Source organism: Quercus suber, unplaced genomic scaffold (assembly GCF_002906115.3).
Source record: "Quercus suber isolate HL8 unplaced genomic scaffold, Cork oak 2.0 scaffold_429, whole genome shotgun sequence".
NCBI lineage: Eukaryota > Viridiplantae > Streptophyta > Magnoliopsida > Fagales > Fagaceae > Quercus > Quercus suber.
In genome coordinates, this window is record NW_027069880.1 from 289,194 (window position 1) to 313,038 (window position 23,845).

General features: G+C 39.2%; 1 protein-coding gene and 1 long non-coding RNA gene across 3 annotated transcripts; both read left to right on the top strand.

Moving 5' to 3' along the window:
• The first annotated feature begins 1,266 nt into the window (after window positions 1-1,266).
• LOC136061011 (putative pentatricopeptide repeat-containing protein At1g12700, mitochondrial) lies at window positions 1,267-3,401 on the top strand. Of its 2 annotated transcripts, XM_065761795.1 has the most exons (2): window positions 1,269-1,489; window positions 1,877-3,401. In XM_065761795.1, the coding sequence occupies exons 1-2, from the start codon at window positions 1,486-1,488 to the stop codon at window positions 3,274-3,276; spliced, it is 1,404 nt and encodes a 467-aa protein (XP_065617867.1). In that variant the 5' UTR covers window positions 1,269-1,485; the 3' UTR covers window positions 3,277-3,401. The 2 variants fall into 2 exon arrangements, with proteins under 2 accessions (XP_065617866.1, XP_065617867.1); XM_065761794.1 differs by having other exon boundaries at window positions 1,267-3,401.
• A 13,488-nt stretch (window positions 3,402-16,889) lies between these two features.
• Window positions 16,890-22,825, top strand: LOC112015316 (uncharacterized). Its single transcript, XR_002883200.2, has 3 exons — window positions 16,890-17,231; window positions 17,502-17,557; window positions 21,905-22,825. It is a non-coding gene; the product is annotated as an uncharacterized LOC112015316 (long non-coding RNA).
• The last annotated feature ends 1,020 nt before the right edge of the window (window positions 22,826-23,845 follow it).

A 23,845-nucleotide genomic window follows, 5' to 3' on the forward strand; every position in this document is an offset into this window, starting at 1 on the left:
ATAACATTAATCACAATATTTAGTACTAAATATTCCCAATAATTAATCATAATATTAATTTTTTTAAAAAAAACTAGCAAATAATCACAATATACTAACAAATAAATTAATCACAATATACTAATAAATTAATTAATCACAATATACTAACAAATAAATTAATCACTACTAACAAATAAATTAATCACAATATTTACACTAACAAAAAAAAAAAAAAAAATTCCCAATATGTTGTAATAACATTAATCACAATATTTAGTACTAAATATTCCCAATAATTAATCATAATATTAATTTTTTTAAAAAAAACTAGCAAATAATCACAATATACTAACAAATAAATTAATCACAATATACTAATAAATTAATTAATCACAATATACTAACAAATAAATTAATCACTACTAACAAATAAATTAATCACAATATTTACACTAACAAAAAAAAAAAATTTCCTAATTTGTTCTAATTTTTTCTCTAAAAAAAAACCTAGCAAATAATCACAATATTAACTAACAAAAAATATTCCCAATATTGTAAAAACATTACCTGTGAGATGAGTGTTGTTAAGGTGAGTGTTGTGTGAGAGCTGAGGAAAGTTGTGAGTGAGTGAAGTGAGGGTCTAAGAGCTGAAGAGAGGGTGTGAGAGCTGAAGAGACTGAATGAGATGAGTAAGGAGGAAAACAGGTCCCAGCTGGGACCCACATGCCACACGTGGAGGGCTGGAGACCATTCATGAAAATCGAGTCCAGTAGACTTGATTTCAATTCGAGTTATCCATGTGACCAAAAAGAGAGCGTGAAAAGCACTGTGGGACCAGACTAGAAACTCCAGTCCAGTAAACTCGATTTCTTTGAAAAAAAAACCGAGTCCAACAGACTCAATTTCTATGAACAAAAACTGAGTCTATTAGACTCGATTTCCAAGCTTACGTGGACAGATCCTTCAACTCAGCTGGTGGCGCAATTGGGAAATTGAGTATGATGTACTCGATTTATAACCCAAAATCGACAGTAAAACACTCAATTTGTTAGATACCAAAATAGTTTCAAACCTTGGTTAACTAATAAAATTGTTTGGTTTTTATAGTTATTTTCAAAAAAAAATCCTCCTATGCGCCACATAAATAATTTTATTTAGTAAGATGACAGCCGTGATTAATTGAAAACGATTTTAAAAAATTAAGGGCCAAATAGGGTCCCAAAAAATTGAAAGCCAAAGTAAAAAATGACAAAAAATAGAAGAACCAAAAAGATGAGAGCATGATATAAATACCACATTTCAGCCGCCTCCTTCCCCAATTTTTTTATGCTCTCTCAACACACCATGAGATAACTGATCAGTAGCTTAGAGTTAGTTCAAGGAAACTGCCCTCAAACCGAACCGAACCGATTCTTTATTTCTATCTGTCTCTTTCTCAATTCTCAAACTCTGTCGTTTCGTTCTGATTTCCGCTGCTGAATTTTTTGCTGGATCTTCAGGAAAATGGGTACGCTTCTTCGTTCTTCGCACACTTGTTTTCGTTCTTATTGTTATTCTACGCTTACTGCTGCTACTACTACTAGTATTGCTAGTGCTAAAAAAAACCCGAATCACAATCAGAATCAAAATCAATTCTTGAAACCTGTTAGAGATCAGTGCAAATCTAGAAGCTTTAGGAATGTTGATGATGCCTTAGACCTGTTTGATAAAATGCTTCACACGCGCCCTTTGCCTTCCATTGCCGATTTTAATCACGTTTTGGGTGGCATTGCAAGAATGAAGCATTACCCTGTAGTCATTACTCTATTTAAACAATTCGAATCATTCGGAATCTCTCCCGATGTTTATACTCTTAATATTTTGATTAACTGTTTCTGCCATTGGAACCGTCTAGGTTTTGGGTTTTCTGTCTTGGCAACAATTTTGAAACTTGGTTATCACCCAGACTCTGTTACTCTAAACACCCTTGTGAAGGGTCTCTGTCTTCAAGGTAACATTGCTGGAGCTGTGAAGTTGGTAGAAGATATGGAGAAGAAAGGGTATCAACCTGATGCATTTACTTGTGGAACGATACTAAATGCTCTGTGTAAAATTGGTAAGGCTGATATGGCTCTTGGGTTGCTCAGGAAATTGGAAGAAGGAGATTTTGAGCTTAATCTGACAGCGTATAACACAATCATTGACAGTTTATGTAAGGATAGGTTGGTAACTGAGGCCTTGAACTTTTTAACTGAAATAATGAGTAAAGGCATTCGGCCAAACCTTGTCACTTACAATTCCTTAATTCAAGGCCTATGCAATTTAAGCCGGTGGAGAGAGGCTACTACTTTGTTGAACGAGATGGCACAGAGGAAGATCGTGCCAGGTGTGTGGACCTTCAACATATTGGTGGACGCATTTTGCAAAGAGGGGATGTTGATAGAGGCAAAAAAAGTTTTTGATAAGATGATTCAAAGAGGTATTGAGCCTGACGTAGTCTCTTATAGTTCTTTAATTGATGGATACTGTTTGCAAAATAAATTGAAGGATGCCATCAAAGTATTGAACATGATGGTTGAGAGGGGTTGTTCACCTGATGTTGTTAGCTATAGCACATTGATTAATGGATTTTGTAAAAATAAAAGAATTGATGAGGCAATGAATCTCTTTAATGAAATGTCCAACAAGGGAGTAACTCCTAATGTTGTGACTTACAACACTCTTATAGGTGGGTTTTGTCGAGTGGAGAGACACAAGGCTGCTCTAGAGCTATTCCATAAAATGCAGGCTTGTGGCCAACTTCCAGATCCCCAAACTTATGCTGTCTTGTTGGACGGCCTGTGTAAGAATGGACTAGTTGTTGAGGCAATAAAAGTGTTTCTTGAGATGGAAGACAAAATGTTGGGCAATTATATTGTGATTTACAACATTTTGATTGACGGTTTGTGTAATGTTGGGAATCTTAAAGTTGCTAGAGAACTCTTTTATAGTCTACCTGTAAAAGGATTGCAACCCAATATTCGAACTTACACCATAATGCTCAAAGGGCTTTGCAAAGAGGGATTGCTAGAAGAAGCAAGTGAGATATTTGAGAAAATGGATGGGAGCGGTTGTTCACCTGACGATCGCACATATAACACAATAATCCAAGGGTTATTGCAACATAATGAGACATCAAAGGCAATTAAATATCTTGAAATAATGGTTGACAAGGGTTTTTCAGCAAATGCGACAGTTGCAAGCATGTTTTTTGACCTGCTATCATCTAATCAAGTAGATAAGAACATTCAAGAATTTCTCCAGAAGCTTGTGTGAAGGTTTTTTAGTTTCTCAACATCAAGGACAAGTTTCATATTTTATCCATCACATGTCAATCTTTAAAAGATGTGTGTATCATTTCAGGTAAATTTTATAGTTTCTAAAGATGATTTTCTATTTCATTTATGTATGCATGATTGTTTGTACATTTAACTGTTCCATCTTTTGTTGTGATTTCATTGTGCACTTTTGTTGTTGCTTGGAAGTTGGACCTATTTTCCTGGACAGTTGTTTCAAATTTTTTTCTTATTTAAGTTTAATGCTAAATATTGTTGCTCTAAAATATGGCATTTTTTGTGTGGTTATATGTCCCTTAGCCAGTGGAATTAATGATAATAAATGTTCCCTCCAATGAAATTAAGTTTTGGAGTTGCATTTATGCAAACTGAGTCCCCCCACCCCCTTCCCTTTTTTCCCCCTCTTATAAGCCTTGTGGTGCTATTGTGCAGTGGACTCGAGCCCAGTCAAATTTTGTTAGTCTAGCTTGGTTGGTTTATCAACTCAAGGAGTTAGCTGATAATTTTGTATGTGCTTCTCCTTGAATTGTCTAAGAGAGAAGCAACTTAGGTTGTAGAACAATACAAAATTAGCTTCATGGTATAATCATTTTGACATTTACGATTTAAAGTAAATTGAGTTGGAAACTCCCAACTCGCGATCATATAGTTGAAGAATAGTTCATTTGTTAGTGATTGATTACTTTTCATGGACACAAAGAGCTGATTCTTTTGGAGCTTTTGTAATTTCATTTTGTTGCATGCAGATTGTGATTTCCTAGGCTAACTTAGGTTAGGTTTCTTAGTTTTAGTTAGTGATGTTATGCTTAAAGAAAACCAATCTTTTTGAAATACACAAGGTTAACTTAGTGATGTCATGTTTGCTCAAGTATAAATAGATAATCCCATAGGTCTTGTGAAATATACAAGAAGGTTTATAAAAGTCGTGTTGTAGGTTACTGCAAAATCATTATAATGAGATAATTATTATGTATAAGTGTTTTCTTGTTAGGTTGATTTGGCCTTTGACTTGTGATTTTGGGAATTCAGCTTGAGATAAAAGATGGGGTTCTCTTTCACCAAGCTGTTCTGCTGGCCTTTTGCCAAGGAGATGCGTACTCTAATGGTGGGTCTTCATGCAGCGGGCAAGACTACCATTTTGTACAAGTTGAAATTGGGAGAGATTGTGACCACCCTTCCTACCATTGGTATTCTTTTGCTATATTGTTAACATTGTTCTATTATATAATGTGCTGCTTGTTTGTAGTTATAGGTAGTCGGATTTTACAAATTCTTTTGTTGCTTAGAATTTTGCCAGTGACACTGATTTTCATAATAATTAATTAATATATCCAAACATTTGAAAATATATCTATAATAATTTATGATTAAAAAATATTTTTAACTTTTCTCTAGCTAAAATAGAAAGGCAAATGCTCAAGTAAACTTTCCTTCCAAACTTTGTTTTTGTTTGGGATTTTTAACAAAACAAGATTCTCTCAAATTATTTGGGTTGGATGAGTTTGTCATTAATCCAGGCTCAAGTCGTTGCCCTCAAGTAAATCATTTGGAACTTCATTTATGGCGAAGGTATATACTTCTGGGAATGACTTGGTTTGGGTGTCATTGGAGTTTCCAAGTAGAAGCAATTGAAGATTTGGCTCTAAAAATAAACTTAACTATTGTTGGGTACATCATGGTAGATCCTCATAAGGAATTATTGGATGAGAGGGCCATGAAGGAGAACTTTAGTCTCTATGGAGTTTGAAAGGAACTCAACCCAAAACTCAAACTGACTTGATGAATGAAGGTGGGATTGGAAAATTGGGTTTCTGACCAAGAGTGCTGAACAACGCTTTGGTCGAGGATATCAGTGCCAAACGACACTAATGACAATTCGACACAAAAGCTCTGACCAAAAGTGCTGTGTGCCGATCAACCTATCTCGTTCTGTATTCCTACAACACCTCCTTGATAGTTTCTAATATGTGTTGGCAAGTTGGGAACACTGTTTTGATGGCTAGAATTGGGTTCTCATGTATAGGGATAATTTGGTCCATTTGGGAAGTTAGTTAGGATAAATAGTTGCATGGTTATTTAGCATAAGCAAGGGATTAGTTTTTCAACATATAGAACAACTTGTATGAAGGCTTTTAGTCTTTCAACATCAGGTACTCGGTTTCATAATTTAATGCTTTGCTAGTCAATCTATAAGGAGTTTTTTTTCATGTATATTAGTAGTGAAGATGTGGAAAACCTCAATTGGTTCTTGAAATTTGTGAGAGATCAATGCAGATCTCAAAGCTTTAGGAATCTTGGTAATGCCTTAGGGTTGTTTGATCAATTGGTTCACATGTGCCTTTTTCCATCCGTTTTGGATTTTAATCCCATGTTGTATACCTATTGGCATGGCAATTACAATTTTCTATCTGAGGAAATGAAATAGTAATTTAGATATACTACTTAAACACATTGTATCACTTTATTTCACTATGAATGCTGTGCTACCGAGATACTTAAATCAACAAAGATGGTAATGGTCATCAATTCTTAGGTGGATTTATGCTACATCTAGTTGCATGCATTCACTACTAGGTCTGGATTATAAGCATTGAAATTTTAAATTTTTTTCACAAAAAATAGAACTCTTTGTGGACTTCTCAGGGTCACTCCTAAAACATTTGATCCATGAACAGGTGTGAACATTGTAGCATGATGATGGTAGTAAAGTTTCTATAACAAAAGTTTTAATATAAAATATATGGGGTTTGGATGATGATTGTTAATTCTACTAGAGGGTCATTGAATGAGGACACTCATGTAGCTTTATTACTTTATGCCAATATGCTTGCTAACTTTGGTAGCAGTTGCAATCCTACTGCACATCAACCAAACGGAAAATGGTAACCCATTAAAGTGTAGTACGTATTCTATGTACAACTCTATTGACATATGTTACAACATTTCATCTAGATCAAATTGTTTTATGTAGGATGGAAAACCCTTTATTGGAGGGACCATCTGGGTTTGTCCTCTGTTCTAAGCATTTCATTTGCTGTATTTATTTGAGATTTTTCTAATAATATTTGCAGTTATTTTTATTGATTCCTAAATAATTATGAATTGGATGAATATAAATCCATTTGGTATAGACGCTAAAGATGGTTTTGAGAGGTTCATTCTTTTTTTGTTTGATACAATGCTTCACATGCACCCTTTCCCTTCCCTTGTGGATTTTAATCAATTTTTGTGTGCCATTGCAAGAATGAAGCATTACTCTATGGTCATTAATTTGGATAGAGATATGGAATCACTAGGAATTGCTCCCAATATCTTTGGCTAGAACAATAGCAGATGGCAGTTTCTAGGCTTGATTATGATGCAGTTGATTTGTTCTAAGCTTAAATGCATGATCTACTTTTTTGATGAGCTCGATCTCATCTAAACTCGTGTTTGAAATAAGATGAAATGAATAATCCTAAATTTATAATACTTGGCAGGTTGACAACCTAACAAATTTTGATTGATGGAATATAGACTTGTTGTGAGCGATTGGATTCTGAGTTTTCTTGCGTCTGCATTTGTTCACACGTTTTCTCCTTTTTTTTTTTTTTTTTTTGCCACATTGTTTGACTTTGAGAGACAAAAAAGTACTGTGCATAAATAGTGCGTGCATTGTTCATGCACTATTCACGAATTAAAAATATTAAAAAATGAGTCCCACGGCACTATTTACACATTTAAAAATTATTTTACTACAGTGTTTTCAGTTTTCAGTTTTTAATTTCAACAACAATAAGTTCAATCCAAACAGACCCGTTATCTATCATATTTTTATTCATTAATAACAACTAAATGGCTAAGTTTCCGTTTGGTTTTTTCTTTTTTTTTTGCCTTTTGTGTTAGTCTTTTTATTGTTATAAATTTAGCCAAACTAGTTAATTTTTTGAAAATAATTTAATTTTTAATTTTTTGTTATAGATTTAGCATAAAAGCTATTAATTGAAAACTATATATTTGATGTCATATAAGCTACCAGAAAACTACAAGATACCAAAAAGATATTTAATAATTTTTAAAAAGGGGAAAAACATTTTTTCTCTTTATGTTTGGAATAGTTCATAATTTCCTCCATAATCTTTTAAACCAAGCAATGTAACCCTTTACTATTTTGGAAATGAGAAAATACCCCACTTTGTTACGCTCTTTTTTAAACTTACCGAAATATTTTATTTTCTAGAATATTCATTTGTGAAATTTCTAAAATATCCCAACTAATAGCGAAACTCCAAAATACCCTCATAACCAAACATGAGAAAATACAATATGCTAACTAAACTTATATACATGATTTTGCAAAAATGATATAAATTGAGAATCAAATAATTGGTGAGTCTATGTGCAAGTGATGATTAACAATTCACAATTTACCATGTCAAAGTTGTGACTTGTGACAAAAAAATTATAAAATAATTTATAGTCCTAAATTTAGTAAATTTTTTTTGAGAAATTAATTGCCCATGAACATGTGATCATGGGATTCTATAACATCATCTTGCCATAACAACTACCTAATAATAATAATAATAATAATAAACTGAAATAAGACCAAGTTTAGTCTCTCTTTTTTATTTTTCTTTCTTTTTTGTATACATTTTCAAATTTTACGCAAGCTAAATAAGTCCTTCATTAACAAGAATGCACAATTCATTAGATTCCTTTTGTTAATGGATTGACATCTACTTTTTGAATAAATAAATGGATTGATATCTAGTGATTAGTTTGGGGCTTTAGTCTCACATCACTTGTAGCAAAAAAAGAAAAAAGAAAAAGAAGAAGACATCTAGTGATTAATGAATCAGGATGAGTCATAACCATTGTTAGTAATTGTGGGGCCAAAAAATCGGGTAGTCTCGGCCCACTCCAAGCCAGGCCCAAATGGCCCACGCCGAGGATACGTAAGAGGTCTGAGGATGAAAGCGCGAGGGCCAACCCCCGAGGATCATACCCGAGGAGGGCCCGTCCTCGGGCATCCGAGACCTCGGATGAACACGGGTGCCACCTCACCAAAGGAGTCCTTGGAGGTTCGAGAAGGAACACGAGGCCTTAGGCGAGTTGTCACCTCTGCATTGAATGCGCTCACCTAACCCCCCCTGGCCGCATTGATGGGGATGTAACCCCTTGACAGAACAACATCGATCAGGATGAGCCACTCGAGTACGGATAAGACCTCTGATGGGACGGACGGTCAGAGCGAAGGCCAATGGATGACCAACAGAAGGAAGGAGAAGATAGGAAAAGGGAGAACGATATAAGGAGGGCGAGAAAAGGAAAGAGGGGACTTTTTGGAACTTGGGAGGATTGAAGGGAGTGAGATAGGGGGACTGAGAGTTAGTGTTAGTTTCAGGGAGAGGGGTCTCCTCGGACGAGTGCCGAGGAGCTACCCTCAGTTGTAAACTGGGCTCACTCCCCTTCAATGAAAAAGAAGTGATTTGTATTCCGTTGCTAGTCTGTTAGCGCCTAAACCTTCGGTCCACTCTCTAAAAATGTATTGTTGGGAGAACTTTTCTAAATCTGAGTCCCTACAATTGGCGCCGTCTGTGGGAAGGATTAGTGCACTAGCAGGCGCAACGGGCAATCGTTCTTAAGTAGTCATTCTACGGAAGGTTGGCGGCGACGCATCAAAAAAAAAAAAAACAAGCAAACATTGCAGAAAAGTAAAAGATTCAAAGTAGAAGATTCAACAGAAAAGAAAGGAAACTTGATATTATTTTATTAAACAGAAAAGTACAAAATACAAACAGAGGCCCAGGTGGACCTGTTCTAAAACTAGCTAGAGGAAAGGGGGTTGAGGCTGGCCTGCTTCAAGGCCACCAACAACTCCTTGTCCGGTGCAGCGAATCTTAAACAAAGAGAGGAGCAGACGCAGGTGCTCCGGGAATCCCTCCCCCATGATGTTCCCTTGATTCTCTCCAATCCTCACGAGCGTTGGCCGTTGGAGGCGGCAACACTCGGGCACCAGCCATGACATGAGTTCGTGCGTCTCCTCTGGCAGGGGTGCTCCCTGGGGAGGAGCGTTAGGTATTTCAGGGACGTCCCTCCTGGCCACCGTGCAAGGCACTATCACTGTTACGCCTAGACTCTGCCGCGCCGGAAGCCCAGTGGGAGCTACGGCTATAACGGCTCTTGGCCCAAGTGTCCTCACACCCGCCTAAAGCCGCCCCATTCCTACCAACTCCGGTCACAATCCTGGCAAGGTTACTAAAGGGGCTCGGGGAGCTGAAGGGACGTGTTTCTAACTGCTTTGTGAAGTTCATGGAGTGTGGAGAAGCCTTTCCCCCGGAAAGCCTTATATAGAGGATGGAGACTGGCGGGAATTAACCCACGCAGAATTCGAAAAGAGAATCATCAGCAGTGCTAATCACGAAGATACCAAATTCCAAGGGGACCGTAGACCGCTGGATTTGTATCAATTCACGAGGATATTAATGAAGGCGCGTCTCATGCACCGAAACGTCAAGTGCGGAGCGCGAACGGCCAAGGGACGCCTCGTAAATGAAAAAGATGGGGACTCAAGTTGAATGCGAGATCAACGCCACGTGTCAAGTCATAGTCCGACCCAAGGAGGAATCATCTCCAATAAAGCGGCCTGAGGACAATGCCCTCCATACAGAAGAATGAAAGTGTTAGACAGAACCAGGGCATTGCATGGTCCTCGGACTCAAGCCTGTGGGCAAACTAATCACTCAACTGTACCTGGGTACTAGACAAAACTAAGGTATTGCATAGTCCTCGAACTCAAACCTATGGGGAAACTAGATACTTACAGAAGAATGAAAGTGTTAGACAGAATCAGGGCATTGCATGGTCCTCGGACTCAAGCCTGTGGGGAAACTAATCACTCAACTGTACCTGGGTACTAGACAGAACCAAGGTATTACATGGTCCTCGGACTCAAACCTATGGGGAAACTAGATACTTACAGAAGAATGAAAGTGTTAGACAGAACTAGGGCATTGCATAGTCCTCGGACTCAAGCCTATGGGGAAATTAATTACTCAACTGTACTTGGGTACTAGACAGAACCAAGGTATTGCATGGTCCTCGAACTCAAATCTATGGGGAAACTAGATACTTACAGAAGAATGAAAGTGTTAGACAGAACCAGGGCATTGCATGGTCCTTGGACTCAAGCCTATGGGGAAACTAATCACTCAACTATACCTGGGTACTAGACAGAACCAAGGTATTGCATGGTCCTCGGACTCAAACCTATGGAGAAACTAGATACTTACAGAAGAATGAAAGTGTTAGACAGAACCAGGGCATTGCATAGTCCTCGAACTCAAGCCTATGGGGAAACTAATCACTCAACTGTACCTGGGTACTAGACAGAACCAAGGTATTGCATGGTCCTCGGACTCAAATCTATGGGGAAACTAGATACTTACAGAAGAATGAAAGTGTTAGACAGAACCAGGGCATTGCATGGTCCTCGGACTCAGGCCTATGAGAAACTAATCACTCAACTATACCTGGGTACTAGACAGAACCAAGGTATTGCATGGTCCTCGGACTCAAACCTATGAGGAAACTAGATACTTACAGAAAAAGGAAAGTGTTAGACAGAACCAGGGCATTGCATAGTCCTCGGACTCAAGCCTATGGGGAAACTAATCACTCAACTGTACCTGGGTACTAGACAGAACCAAGGTATTGCATGGTCCTCGGACTCAAATCCATGGGGAAACTAGATACTTACAAAAGAATGAAAGTGTTAGACAGAACCAGGGCATTGCATGGTCCTTGGACTCAAGCCTGTGGGGAAACTAATTACTCAATTGTACCTGGGTACTAGACAGAACCAAGGTATTGCATGGTCCTCGAACTCAAACCTATGGGGAAACTAGATACTTACAGAAGAATGAAAGTGTTAGACAGAACCAGGGCATTGCATAGTCCCCGAACTCAAGCCTATGGGGAAACTAATCACTCAACTGTACCTGGGTACTAGACAGAACCAAGGTATTGCATGGTCCTCGGACTCAAACCTATGGGGAAACTAGATACTTACAGAAGAACGAAAGTGTTAGACAGAACCAGGACATTGCATAATTGTCGGACTCAAGCCTATGGGGAAACTAATCACTCAACTGTACCTGGGTACTAGACAGAACCAAGGTATTGCATGGTCCTCGGACTCAAACCTATAGGGAAACTAGATACTTACAGAAGAATGGAAGCGTTAGACAGAATCAGGGCATTGCATGGCCCTCGGACTCAGGCCTACGGGGAGACCAACTACAAAATATCCCAAGTTAGGAAATGATCAAGCCCCACCTAACCCTCGAGATGTAAGAGGGCTACCCATGCATACATTCTCTCCCCTTATCATTGTTACTGGCGCAATTGGCTGACGTGTAATTCAAGCTAAAATCGTGCAAATCACAAGAAAAGAGGGAAAGCAGGCAGCGTGTAAACAAATAAGCAATTGAAATAAATGGAGAGGGAAATTAAACTCCCATTACAACAAAGTGTCCATAGAGGTCGTGTGGCAAGAGCCACCTTACATAAAAATAGAAGAGAGAAAAACAACAAGATAAAGTAAAATGACAAAGGCATGGACAAGGGTCAAGCCAGCGGCAAAAGCAGGACGAGCCAAGATGCCAGGGAGTCTACTCCTTCTGCTCAGGCTGGACAAGGGCAACCTCTGGGTCCTCTGAGCCCTGGCCTAAGGGGACTCCCTGCGAGGGCACGACGAGGACGGCTGCCTCCTCGGTGGTAGGAATCTGAGCATCGGAAGGGACCTCCACTATCTCTTGAGGCACCTCCTCGCTCGGATGCTCCTTTAGCTCAGCAGCCCCCACCTCCTCAACAATCTCTTGGGGCACCTCCTCGCGGATAGTCGGGGGGTAATACATGCTCTTCGCCTTCCACATGTCAGACGTGACCTCCACCTTAGCTTGTTTGAGGGCCTCAACCCAGACCTGGGAGCAGTATCGCCTGCATACCCCCGGAACTTGAGCTTTATAGAGGGCCTCTACCGCAGCCACCCCATCAGCGTAGGCTGCGGTCTCAGCCTCCTCATTGGCAGTCAAGGCCATCTCCCTGCCATAATCCGCCTCGTCCTTGGCCCGCCAAGCCTGGTCTCTGGCCCATTCTGCCTCCCTCCGGGCTCCCTCGGCCGTTGTCACCTTAGCCCGCAGATCTGCGATCAGATCCCTCGCGATCTGTAGCTGCTCCTCTGCCTCGCCCAGGCGCTTTGTCTGCTCCCTGGCCTAGTCTTGGGCACCCGCAAGACCAGACTCTGCACTGTCCCGAGCCCTAGTCATCACCTTCGAGTCCTCTCGGGCCTTGGCGAGGTCGGCCTCGGAGTTCTTCAGAGCCCGGGTAGCCTGAAAGCGCCAATCACGCTCCAAATTGAGGGCCTTCCTCTGGTCGTTCGCCGCCTTCTCCAACCTATAGATGGCCTGGACAGCCTGCCAGAATAACCAATGCTCTGTCAGCCCAACAAAAGAAAAAGGAGGAAGAGAAAAAGAATGGGAGGAGAGTCGAAATTATAGCCCTTACCATCCCCATGTATCGCTTAAGGCTGAGGAAGACCTACTCGCTCGTCAAAGAGTTAAGCTCAGCCATGTCCGCCGGGAGCAGCAGGCTCCTCCCTAGCGCATCGGCCATGCGCGCTCTTTCGCCCTCATTGAAGTCCCTGAGGGAGGCGTTATCCCTCAAGGGCTCCCCATGGAGCATCGGAGCTGGGAGCCAGGCCTGAGCCTCAGGCGGGGTGGTGTCGATGACCTGCCTGCCCTGACTTTTGTCGCCTATTTTAAGCTGCTTGGACAGCCGCAGAGTATCTTCCTCCTCCTGCGAGGACACCGTCTTTCCTCCACAGGCCTTTTGCCCTTATCCTTCTTCTTCTTGGGGCCGGCAAGCGCGGACCCAGAGGGCGAGCTCGTCTGGGAAGGAGGTGGAGGGAGCTTCTGCTGAGCGGAAGTCGACCTAGTCTTCGGAGGAGGAGGGGCAAGCTTCTGTTGAGACTTCCCCAGCTGGCCCTCAATCAAGTCCAACAAGTTGGTGGTGGGTTTCTTTTTGTAACCCATCGTTGGCGGGGAAAGAGCTTCTGAAGCATGGAAGTCTGCTTCGGTCAAACAAGGATCGCCCAAGTCTCCTGGAGGGTCCTCGGACTGGTCAAGCTGGGCAAAAACGTCGAACACGTCCTCCTCCCGCTCTGTATCCTCCTCGGCAGCCTCGACGAATACTTGGGAAGAAGAAGGGACGGTTACAGCAACAACTTCTGGTTCGGAGGGCTCCTCGGGGAACTGAAATCTGTCCTCAGTCACAGTAATCCTCTGAAGCCGAGGATCGTTGGCTAGGATGACGTGCTTTGGAACCGGAAATGATTTCTGGACGGGTTTATATCCCAAGATTATGTGGGCGGCCCTAACTTGGTTGTCGTCCTCGTTTATATAAACCGACGCCCTCAGCACCTTCTGCAAATCTTCCCGGTTGACCAAATGGAAGTGGCGCTCAAAAGCGTGCAGGTCTGCAAACAGAAATCACCACCGCGTTAGTAAAAAAAAAAAGGGAAGAAAAAAGACGAGAACTTGACACCCCTCCTATTTCCCACTGCCCCACCTGGTATTCCCTCTGTTGTTGGGCAGTGAAGGCCATCGTGCCACTCCCCTGACACGATGAGGAAATCCTCGTTGAGCCCCTTGCTGGACTCAGGGAGGTACTGAATGAGCCGTACCCTGTCGTCCCTCGTCTTCAAGTAATAAGATTTGCCTTTAAGGAGCTGGAGGTTATAGCACCAGTTCATGTCATGGTGGGTCAACCTTAGCCCCATCTTCTCATTTAGGGCGTCCACACAGCCCAGAATCCTAAAGGCGTTTATCCCACACTGGGTAGGGGCCAACCGGAAGTGCGTGAGGTAGTCCCTCATCACCGGCCCCACGGAGATCGTCATCAAGGTTTTCAAACCCGGACCGTTCATTGAACCGTAAAAGGGAGAGGTTCAAGGTTTTTGAGGTTGAACCGAGGTCGAACCGGGGTCGAACCGTGATGACGTCATAATTAATTTAATAATTAATTAAAGCCTAAATATAGATATTAAATTTATAAAACTAGCAAAATTGACTAATATATCTATATATGTGAGAGAAATTTAATGATTTTCAAGCATATATTTAATAATTAGATAAGAAAGTTAATAAAATAAAATAATAACCATGAAAACATTAAAATTTATGATTAATTTTTGAAGTAAAGTTGAATATCTTTGAAAATAATAATAATAAAAAATTTAAAAAAAAAAAAAAAAAAAAAAGGCTATGGGGTTGGACCGCACGGTTCTTGACCGGTTCGTACGGTCCAACCCCGGTTTTAGGGGTTCACGGAATTGCCACATATGCCTGGTTCTTTATGCTTAAAAAACCGGTTTTCATCACGGTTCACGATTTTCACGGTCCGACCTCCCGGTCCGGTCCGGTTCTGAGAACTATGATCGTCATCCCCCCTTCAAGGAAGGCGACAATAGGAATTACCACCTCGCCCTCCTGTCTATGTAGGCGCTAATCCCCGTCCTCAGAATATCTCAGACCTACATTGCCGGGAATTCTGTAGTCGGCGATGAATTTCTCCATCGCCTCCTCAGTATCGACGTATTTCTTAAACCTACCCATCCCAGTTGACACCTAAAGGAACTAAAAAAGAACAGGTGAAGGAAGAGAAAGGGTAAAGAGAAAGAGAGCTCAGAGAGGGATAGAGCGACTTACTAGAAAGAGGAGGATCTTCTCGGACAGACTTTTTGTGCTGGGGATGTAAGTGAGAGTGTGGCTAAACTTAGGAAGGACGCACGAGAATTCTTGATTACGAATAAGGAACAGGAAGAAGCGGTTCGTTCGAATATTTATACCCCAAATATAAGAGCCATGCGGGTTTTCCCGCCCATAAATGCGAGACAAACCCCCACCGTTGAATTGGTAACGCCTCATTAGACGTGGGGAGCACAGAGCCGCCTGAATTTAATGACGAGTACGTTATGTGCTCCAAAACATCAGCAACATGCCTTGGGCAGATGAGTGGACCCTAGTGCTGACGGGGGATAAGGCCGAGGATGTCAAAATCCTTCTCCCCGCCCGAGGGTACGTGCAGCAAGATTTTGAGGGGCTATTGTGGGGCCAGAAAATCGGGTAGCCTTGACCCACTCCAAGCCAGGCCCAAATGGCACACGTCGAGGATACGTGAGAGGTCAGAGGATGAAAGCGCGAGGGCCGACCCCCGAGGATCATACTCGAGGAGGGCCCGTCCTCGGGCATCCGAGACCTCGGATAAACACGGGCGCCACCTCACCAAAGGAGTCCTTGGAGGTCCGAGGAGGAACACGAGGTCTTAGGCGAGCTGTCACCTCTGCATTGAATGTGCTCACCTAACCCCCTTGGCCACATTGATGGGGATGTAACCCCTTGACAGAGCAACATCGATCAGGGTGAGCCACTCGAGTACGAATAAGACCTCTGATGGGACAGACGGTCAGAGCGAAGGCCAATGGATGACCAACAGAAGGAAGGAGAAGATAGGAAAAGGGAGAACGATATAAGGAGGGCGAGAAAAGGAAAGAGGAGACTTTTTGGAACTTGGGAGGATTGAAGGGGGTGAGATAGGGGGACTGAGAGTTAGTGTTAGTTTCAGGGAGAGGGGTCTCCTCGGACGAGTGCCGAGGAGCTACCCTCAGTTATAAACTAGGCTCACTCCCCTTCAATGAAAAAGAAGTGATTTGTATTCCGTTGCTAGTCTGTTAGCGCCTAAACTTTCGGTCCACTCTCTAAAAATGTATTGTTGGGGGAACTTTTCTAAATCTGAGTCCCTACAGTAATTGCCTTTATTCAATGGTTGTTAGGATGCACTTCATATTATATGTTTTTTTTTTGGTAATCAAAGGATTTGGTACTGATTTGTACCCAAGATGGCATCATCTAATAACTTATTCATGAAAAAAGAAAGCCAATCAATCTTCATATTAGTCAAGAATATTGTGTTTCAATATTATTACCTTCACAATTTTGATTAAATCAACCTCTTTTACTTGTGGTAAGCAAAAAGCCAATCTTCTTTTACTTGTGGTAACAAAAAATATAAAATTAAAAAAGAAAAAGAAAAAGAAAAAAAAGACCGTGATGTACTTCTTCAAAAGTAGATATTCAATTGACTCACATGGCAATGGCATGGAATGGTTTTTTTTTTTTTTTGAATATTATGAAAAATTCTCTACCGAATAAAGAATATAACTAAATAGTGCTAGGAGTTTGGTAATATTCTCCTCATTAATACTGAATCACACCCTTTTATTTACATCTTTATTGATGAGTTTTAAGTTTTTTTTTTTTGTTTTTTTTAAATTTGAAGTAATTTAGTAGTCTAGAGATCAATTCAAATGTCTCATATATAATCATGTTTATATATATATATATATATATTCTATATTTGAATAAACGTCATAAACAATAATGTTCTATTAATTTTAATATTCAGTATCTTGATATGCATGAAATATAAATAATAATGAACTCTCATATATACATATTTGACCTTAATTTATATACTATAAGAGTAAACATTGCATCAGGAGCTGGTGTAAAACCAGTGTTATACGCCAGCCAATAGAATACTGCCACATGAACTTTCACTTAAATCCCTCCCCAAACGGATTCCAAGCAGAGAACGAAGAAAGAAAACCAGAGTCTGAAGACAAAAGCTCACGCCATTCACCTCTGCTTCCTTCACGCCGAACCTCCACCACCGCCACACAGATCGCCGGAGCAGAAAGAGTTCTCACCGTGCCGTCCTTTGCTTGCCCAAACCTCCACCACACCACACACCGAAGCTCACCGCCACAGAGGTCGCTGGAGCTGTGGGTGGAGCTTGGAAACATACCGGAGCCGCCGTGACCACGATCCAAAGGTTTGTTTTTCATGATTTTCCCTTTTCCCCAATTTGGATTTCGAATTATTTTGGTTTTTTTGTTTTCTGGGTTTATGGGTTCAGTACAATTGTGTTTGGGATTTTGGGTTTTGGAATTGGAGTTTAAGGGTTCTGGAATTGGAATTGGATTTCGAATTATTGATGGGTTTTTCTGGGTTCATGGGTTTCTTTGGAGCCTCATGAATTTTGCTCTGTTTGTGTTTGTGTTTGTGTTTTGGTTTCTTACGGTTGTGGTTGATGACGTGGCAGGCTATGGCCTCGATTGCTGCCTCGTCTGAAGCGGATTGGAATGCTATGAAAATGAGGTACATACAAACAATTCGAATTGATTTTCAAAACTCTTCTATATGTAGATAGTATGAACTGTCTAATTTATATAGATAATTTGCATACCTTTCAATCAATAAACCTTAATTACAACGGCAAGAAAAACTAAGCTTTAGTCCAAAAATTTTGGGGGGTCGACTTTGAGTCCTTATTGGATTAATCAAGGTCAACCCCACATGTAATTTCATGACAGACGTTAAGCGGGTTCTGTGATTTTTTTTTTTTTTTTTTTTGGTCGCTCTTGAACTGCATTTTGTATATATGATGGTTTAGATATCTCGAGTAGCTCATAAGTTATCATGCGTGGATGAAAGTGAATCCTTTCTTTTATGTTTATGGACTTTCTTCTCTGAGTACTTTTGGAGTCTTTGCTTTGCGCCGCATGCTCATTTTTATGCTTACTGTGCAAGTAGAGTTCTTTGATCCGAATGCCTTTCTTTACAAGATTACGCGTTAAACATTTCTGAAACACTTAATATACGTCGAACTTGTAACATGGTCAAGGTATTCTTGATGTTGATTTAGTTTGATTTGTTTTAATGATTAAATATCAAATTTTTATTAAATAAGTTCATGTAAAAAGCAAGAGAAGAGGTGTTTTTAGGGGGGGGGGGGGAGGGGTTGGCGCACTGTTACATTGTTAACCATCTTAAAATAAAGCGGCAAGAGTTGGTAGGGGTTAACTGTTTAAACTTGCATTATATTATTGTGTTTTAGTGCATGCCAGTGTGTGTGTGTATATATATATATATATATATAAATTAATGACGTTTAAGATGGTTTGGTCATGTTCAAAGGAGAACAATCAATGCACCAATGAAAAGGAGTGAGGTGATTCAAGTTGATGGAACAAAAAAAATGTAGTGGAAGACAAAAAATTATCATTCATAGAAGTAGTAAAAAAGAACATGTCAATTAACGAGGTAAACTTATAAGTTTGACTATTGTTACATCTGGGCCAAACAAGAGTGCAATATTTGACTCTTCTCATAAGCCCAAGCGTATGGTGTCAACTTAGCTTTCTAATTCATTCATGACCCTATAGTGGCTCCCTACAAGACAGTTAATTGCTAGCCTAGACTCCCAAGTCCAACCAACCAACACAGAGGCCCCTGAATGTCCGAATGGCCAGGAAATTAACATGAATTAACTATAAATCCCCATCATTATCATCATCATAATAATAGTAATTAAAGACACTCATAATCCATGACAAAAACAGAGGAGCATAGGGGTAAAAAAAGGGTAACAAATGAAGAAAAGAAACAATAAAAATTAAAAAGAACCCGGTTGATGAAACAAGACGCCTATATCATATACCAAAAAGAAAGAAGGCAGTTGAGCAAGGTCATCAATTCAAAGACTAATAGTTCAGAACACATAAAGTAATCCCAGTTCATAGATTCAAAGAAAAAAACCCTCAAGCTTCTTCTTTTTTTGAGGAACAAGCCTTAAGCAATTAGTAATGAGCAATATTAGCACAAAACTAGCAATACCCAAAACCCTTAAACTCCAATTCCAAAACCCAAAATCCCAAACACAACTGTACTGAACCCATAAACCCAGAAAATAGAAAAACCAAAATAATTCGAAATCCAAATTGGGGAAAAGGGAAAATCATGAAAAACAAACCTTTGGATTGTGGTCACGGCGGCTCCGGTATGTTTCCAAGCTCCACGCACAACTCCAGCGACCTCTATGGCGGTGAGCTTCGGTGTATGGTGTAGTGGAGGTTTGGGCAAGCAAAGGACGGCACGGCGAGAACTCTTTCTACTCCGGCGATCTGTGTGGCGGTGGTGGAGGTTCGGCGTGAAGGAAGCAGAGGAAGCAGAGGTGAATGGCGTGAGCTTTTGTCTTCAGGCTGTGGTTTTCTTTCTTCGTTCTCTGCTTGGAGTCCGTGTGGAGAGGGATTTAAGTGAGAGTCCACGTGGCAGGAGTCTATTGGCTGGCGTAAAACACTGGTTTTACGCCAGCTCCTGATGCAATGTTTTCTCATATTATAATTGTGTTATAGGTAAGGGCTTTACATGCAAAATGGGGGCTATGCCAATTGCTAAGCCAACTTGAAGAACCTGGAAATCATGAAGAAAAAGTAAAAAAAAAAAAATGTAAAGAGAGGAAAATATAATATAGTTTGCTTTAGTAGGAGATGTACAATGGGCTTGATTGCATGCTTGACATGGGCCACCTTATTTCTTCACCAAAACACGAACCTGGGATGGGAGTTCTTACTTTTGGGGCACCCTAGGATTTTACTAATTACTAATAAGGCTTTAGGTCAGCCGCATGTGATGGATTACATATGAGCAAATCACAGCAATGGTAGTAGGCTAATTCGATTTGTAGTAGGAGTGGCTTCTCATATACAAACCTTTTGGCAGTTTGTAAAACTGTGGAGAGAAAATAGAGGCTAGGGATGAAGGTGTAGCATTTAGAGGCGGCCACATGTGAATTTTCTGTAACTTTTCTCCATGGTAGTATTATGATTATTCCTTTCTCTATTTTATTTGCAGTTTAATGCTTAATATTTTATTTTTGTGTTTTATTTCAATTATTATGAGTAGCTAAATTTTCAATCAAGTTATGAAAGTACTCTATTTTTTTTTTTCAAAAAAAAAAAAAAAAAATAAAAGCAATAAAGGTCCAAAAAAACTCAACGAATCCATAAAAAAGCTCAAAATTCAAATGCCATGCAAGTGTTTTGAACACAAACTCAAAATCTACAAATCTAGAACAAAACGAAACAACAAAATTCAACAAATTGAGAAAATTCAACCTGGACAGATCTCATATATCCATTTAATCAATCATGGCAACCATTTTAATCATATGCATGAAAAAGCAATCAAAACTCAAAAAACCCTAATTGATCAATTCTCATCGAATAAAAAATCCAAAATTTAAGAAAAAAATGGATGAAATTGAATCAAAACAAGAAATGAGAATGGATCTAGATCTAGAAATTGAACTCGAAGAACCTAATGAATGTGTTTTTAACTTAAGATTTCAGTTAAAATATGTGTGTAACAAACACTACAAAAATAGGGGTAAAATACTATTTTGGGTCCCTGAACTTTGCCAAAAGTTTCTTTTTTATCCCTAAACTTTAAGAAGTTAAGTTTTCGTCCCTAGACTATTAAAAAGTTCATTTTTCATCCCTAAATTATTGTAAATTTTTTATTTATGTTCTTAAATTTTACTAAAAGTTCTTTTTCATCCCTATTTTTGTCTGTTAACTATTAAAAAAATTATTTACAAAGTTTAGAAATGAAAAAAGAACTTTCTAAAATTTAGGGACAAAAAACAAATTTTTGGCGAAACTTAAGAACCAAAATAATATTTTACCAAAAAAAAAAAAACTATGACTTACCACCGCACATCCTTGATGCGATGGTCACTAATACTTGTGGGGTGTGGGGGGAGGGGGGGAGAAGCAAAGGCCGGGGTTCAAGTTTTCCGGATTGAGCTTTATACACATATATACTTAGATTAGGCTAGAGTAGAATTTCTATCTTGTATTAAAAAAAAAATCATGACTTAAAGTTACATTTTAATCTTGAGAATTATTTGGTTTTTCATGGAAAATGTGTTATTATTTTTATCAAGTCCATTTGCACCTTAAAATTATGTTGATATTTATTTGTTTATTTATTTTTGAGAAAAAACATTTATCTGATTCAGGTACATCTCACTGAACATAGACTAATGGATGTGTATAATTTCTTGAAATCCAAGAAAATTTCCTTTATATGTCATCTTTATTTCATCAGCATTAATAAATTACTATGATAATGCTCCTGGCAACCCATATGTCACGTGGCAATTCATGATAGATCAAAAGACCAGCTACCACATATGGGGTGAGATGAACACTTGTCACCGTCGTTATCAATTTTTATTTTTATTTTTTATTTACTACTAATTTCATTATACTGTGTGATGAATCTTTTTTTTTTTATTTTTTTTTTTTGAGTTTAATTTAACTTTTTAATTTGAATTTATCTATTATTAGTGAAGTTATAGGTGAATGAATTTTTAAAAAACCAAAATTTAAGATTTGAAAATAAGTAAACTGTTACGTTTAATGTGTGTTAGTTTTTAAGAAAAAATATATCACACGTGTGTGAAAGATATTCAAATAAAGAGTGTCCAAATTTAAAAAGAAAAAAAAAGTTTATTTGATATATTTTTTTTAATTTTGTTAAATTATAATTTTAACTTTATTTTTATTTTTTAAGAATATTGATTATCTAATTATATTAAATGTATTTTTGACATTTTACAAGCCATAACTTGGTTTCACTTTCATACAATTGTGTGGACAGTTTGGCACAGAAGGAATGCAGTAGTAGCAGTACGAACCAGCCCAATCCCATTCCCAGTCCAGCAAATCCAGCAAATGGTGAGGTCACTCAGGGCAAATTTTGTACGCTCTTTACTACCAAAACCCCCAGACCAAACCACTCCAAACTCTCCAAGTCCAATCAGCAAACCCCCACCAGACATCAAGCAGCAGCGGTGATTCGAGACAAACGGTTTGGTATTGGCTTCAATGGCAGATAGATTCCCTCTTCCTCATTCTATAGTGGCAGTCGAAGTGATAGCTACTATCAAAGCTCTCAAACTTGCAATGGAGCTCGGCCACAACTCGATCATCCTTGACGGAGATTCAAAAATTGCAATTGAGGCAATGCAGAGTGGACACCCTACTTTGGCTGACTATGGACATCTATTAGAGGAGGTCAAGATGTTGGCAGAAGGGTTTGCAGCAATAGAGTTCAGTTTTGTTCCAAGATGGTGTAAAACTTTGGCCTATAAAAAATTGCTAGACATGTGAGACATAATAGCGAGTATACGGTGTGGATGGAGGATGTTGCTCCACACCTATCCCCTATAATCCTTTCCACGTTGGCTTCATAAATAAAATCATAGTGTTGTTTCTCAAAAAAAAAAAAAAAAGAACTCATTACCTATGCAATTCTATTCTATGTATAAACAAAGACCAACACCTTAAAACCTTCCTCTCCCACACTCCTAAAAAATAAAAAGGCAGAGAGAGTGACACTATTCTTCATTTTCTCTATCTTCCTTCATATCACCCCCAAAAATCTCACTGCAAATTCCCCCTGTTTAACACTCAAATAAAACCCCAGAAAAACTTTCCCAGCAAAAATCAAGAGCAGAGGAGCAAAAACCAGAAAATCAAGAGCAGAGGAACAAAAACCAGAAAATCCAGCCAACTCAAGGGTAAATCCAAAATCCCTCTACATTGCTCTTTTCTTTTTTGGTTCCTGTTTCTTAAATTACATCATAAATCACACGCTTTGTTTAACGAATTTCGTTAGGCATGAGGCTGCTGTTTGGCACTTTGGCTAAGTGGGTCGGATCAGTCCGACCCGTAAAAAATTTGAACCATTACCCAATCGGCCGCCATAGTTCTTAGACCCAACCCACTAAGCTCTTATCTTAATTCGAAATGTTCCTTTTGATTTTTGGGTGAGTTGTGTACAACAGAATACAACGAATAGATCATACTTTCAACTTTGTTACATAGGTGTGTGAGTTGCGTACTTTCTAGTTACCAGAAAATAATTTCTTCCTAAAATATTGTTATTAAGAGAATGTTAAGCCAAAAAATGCCAACAATATCATGCTTATTCTCATACAATAGTTGCTGGAGTGATTGGAATTGCGATTCCACTCATACAAAACCATTTGAACTACAAAAAATTCCACTTGTAAATTTTCAATTCCAATTTTGCGTGAAGTAGCTTCTTACAATTTCTACTTTCTTTTTTTTTTTTTTGATAAAAAATTTCTACTTTCTTTACCTTCAACGTTCTTACACAGAAATTATGCTGCAGAATATAATAATTATGTATATAAATATACTGCAAATTGTGGAATCATGGTGGTTTGCACAAAAATAAATTTATGTCAAAGGCGGTGTACATTTCTCAGTTTCTGGGCTTCGAACACAAAAATAATTGAATCCACATGGGGGTGCACAGATTGATGAGTGTCCAAGACAAGCCAAGCCAAACCAAACTAAACCAAAGTAGCAGCTATATACCCATGAGTCATGATGAAGTAAGCACAATGCAAAAAGATGACCCACAGTTGATGTGGACAGCCATGTTTTCCTCTTCACCTTTTCATTCTATGATCGATGAATCAAATTCTGGTGATTCACCATACAAGTTGGTGCTCACTCTACACGGTCATGTTGAGGAGAATATTATCTGTAATCAGTTTGCTAAAAAGTT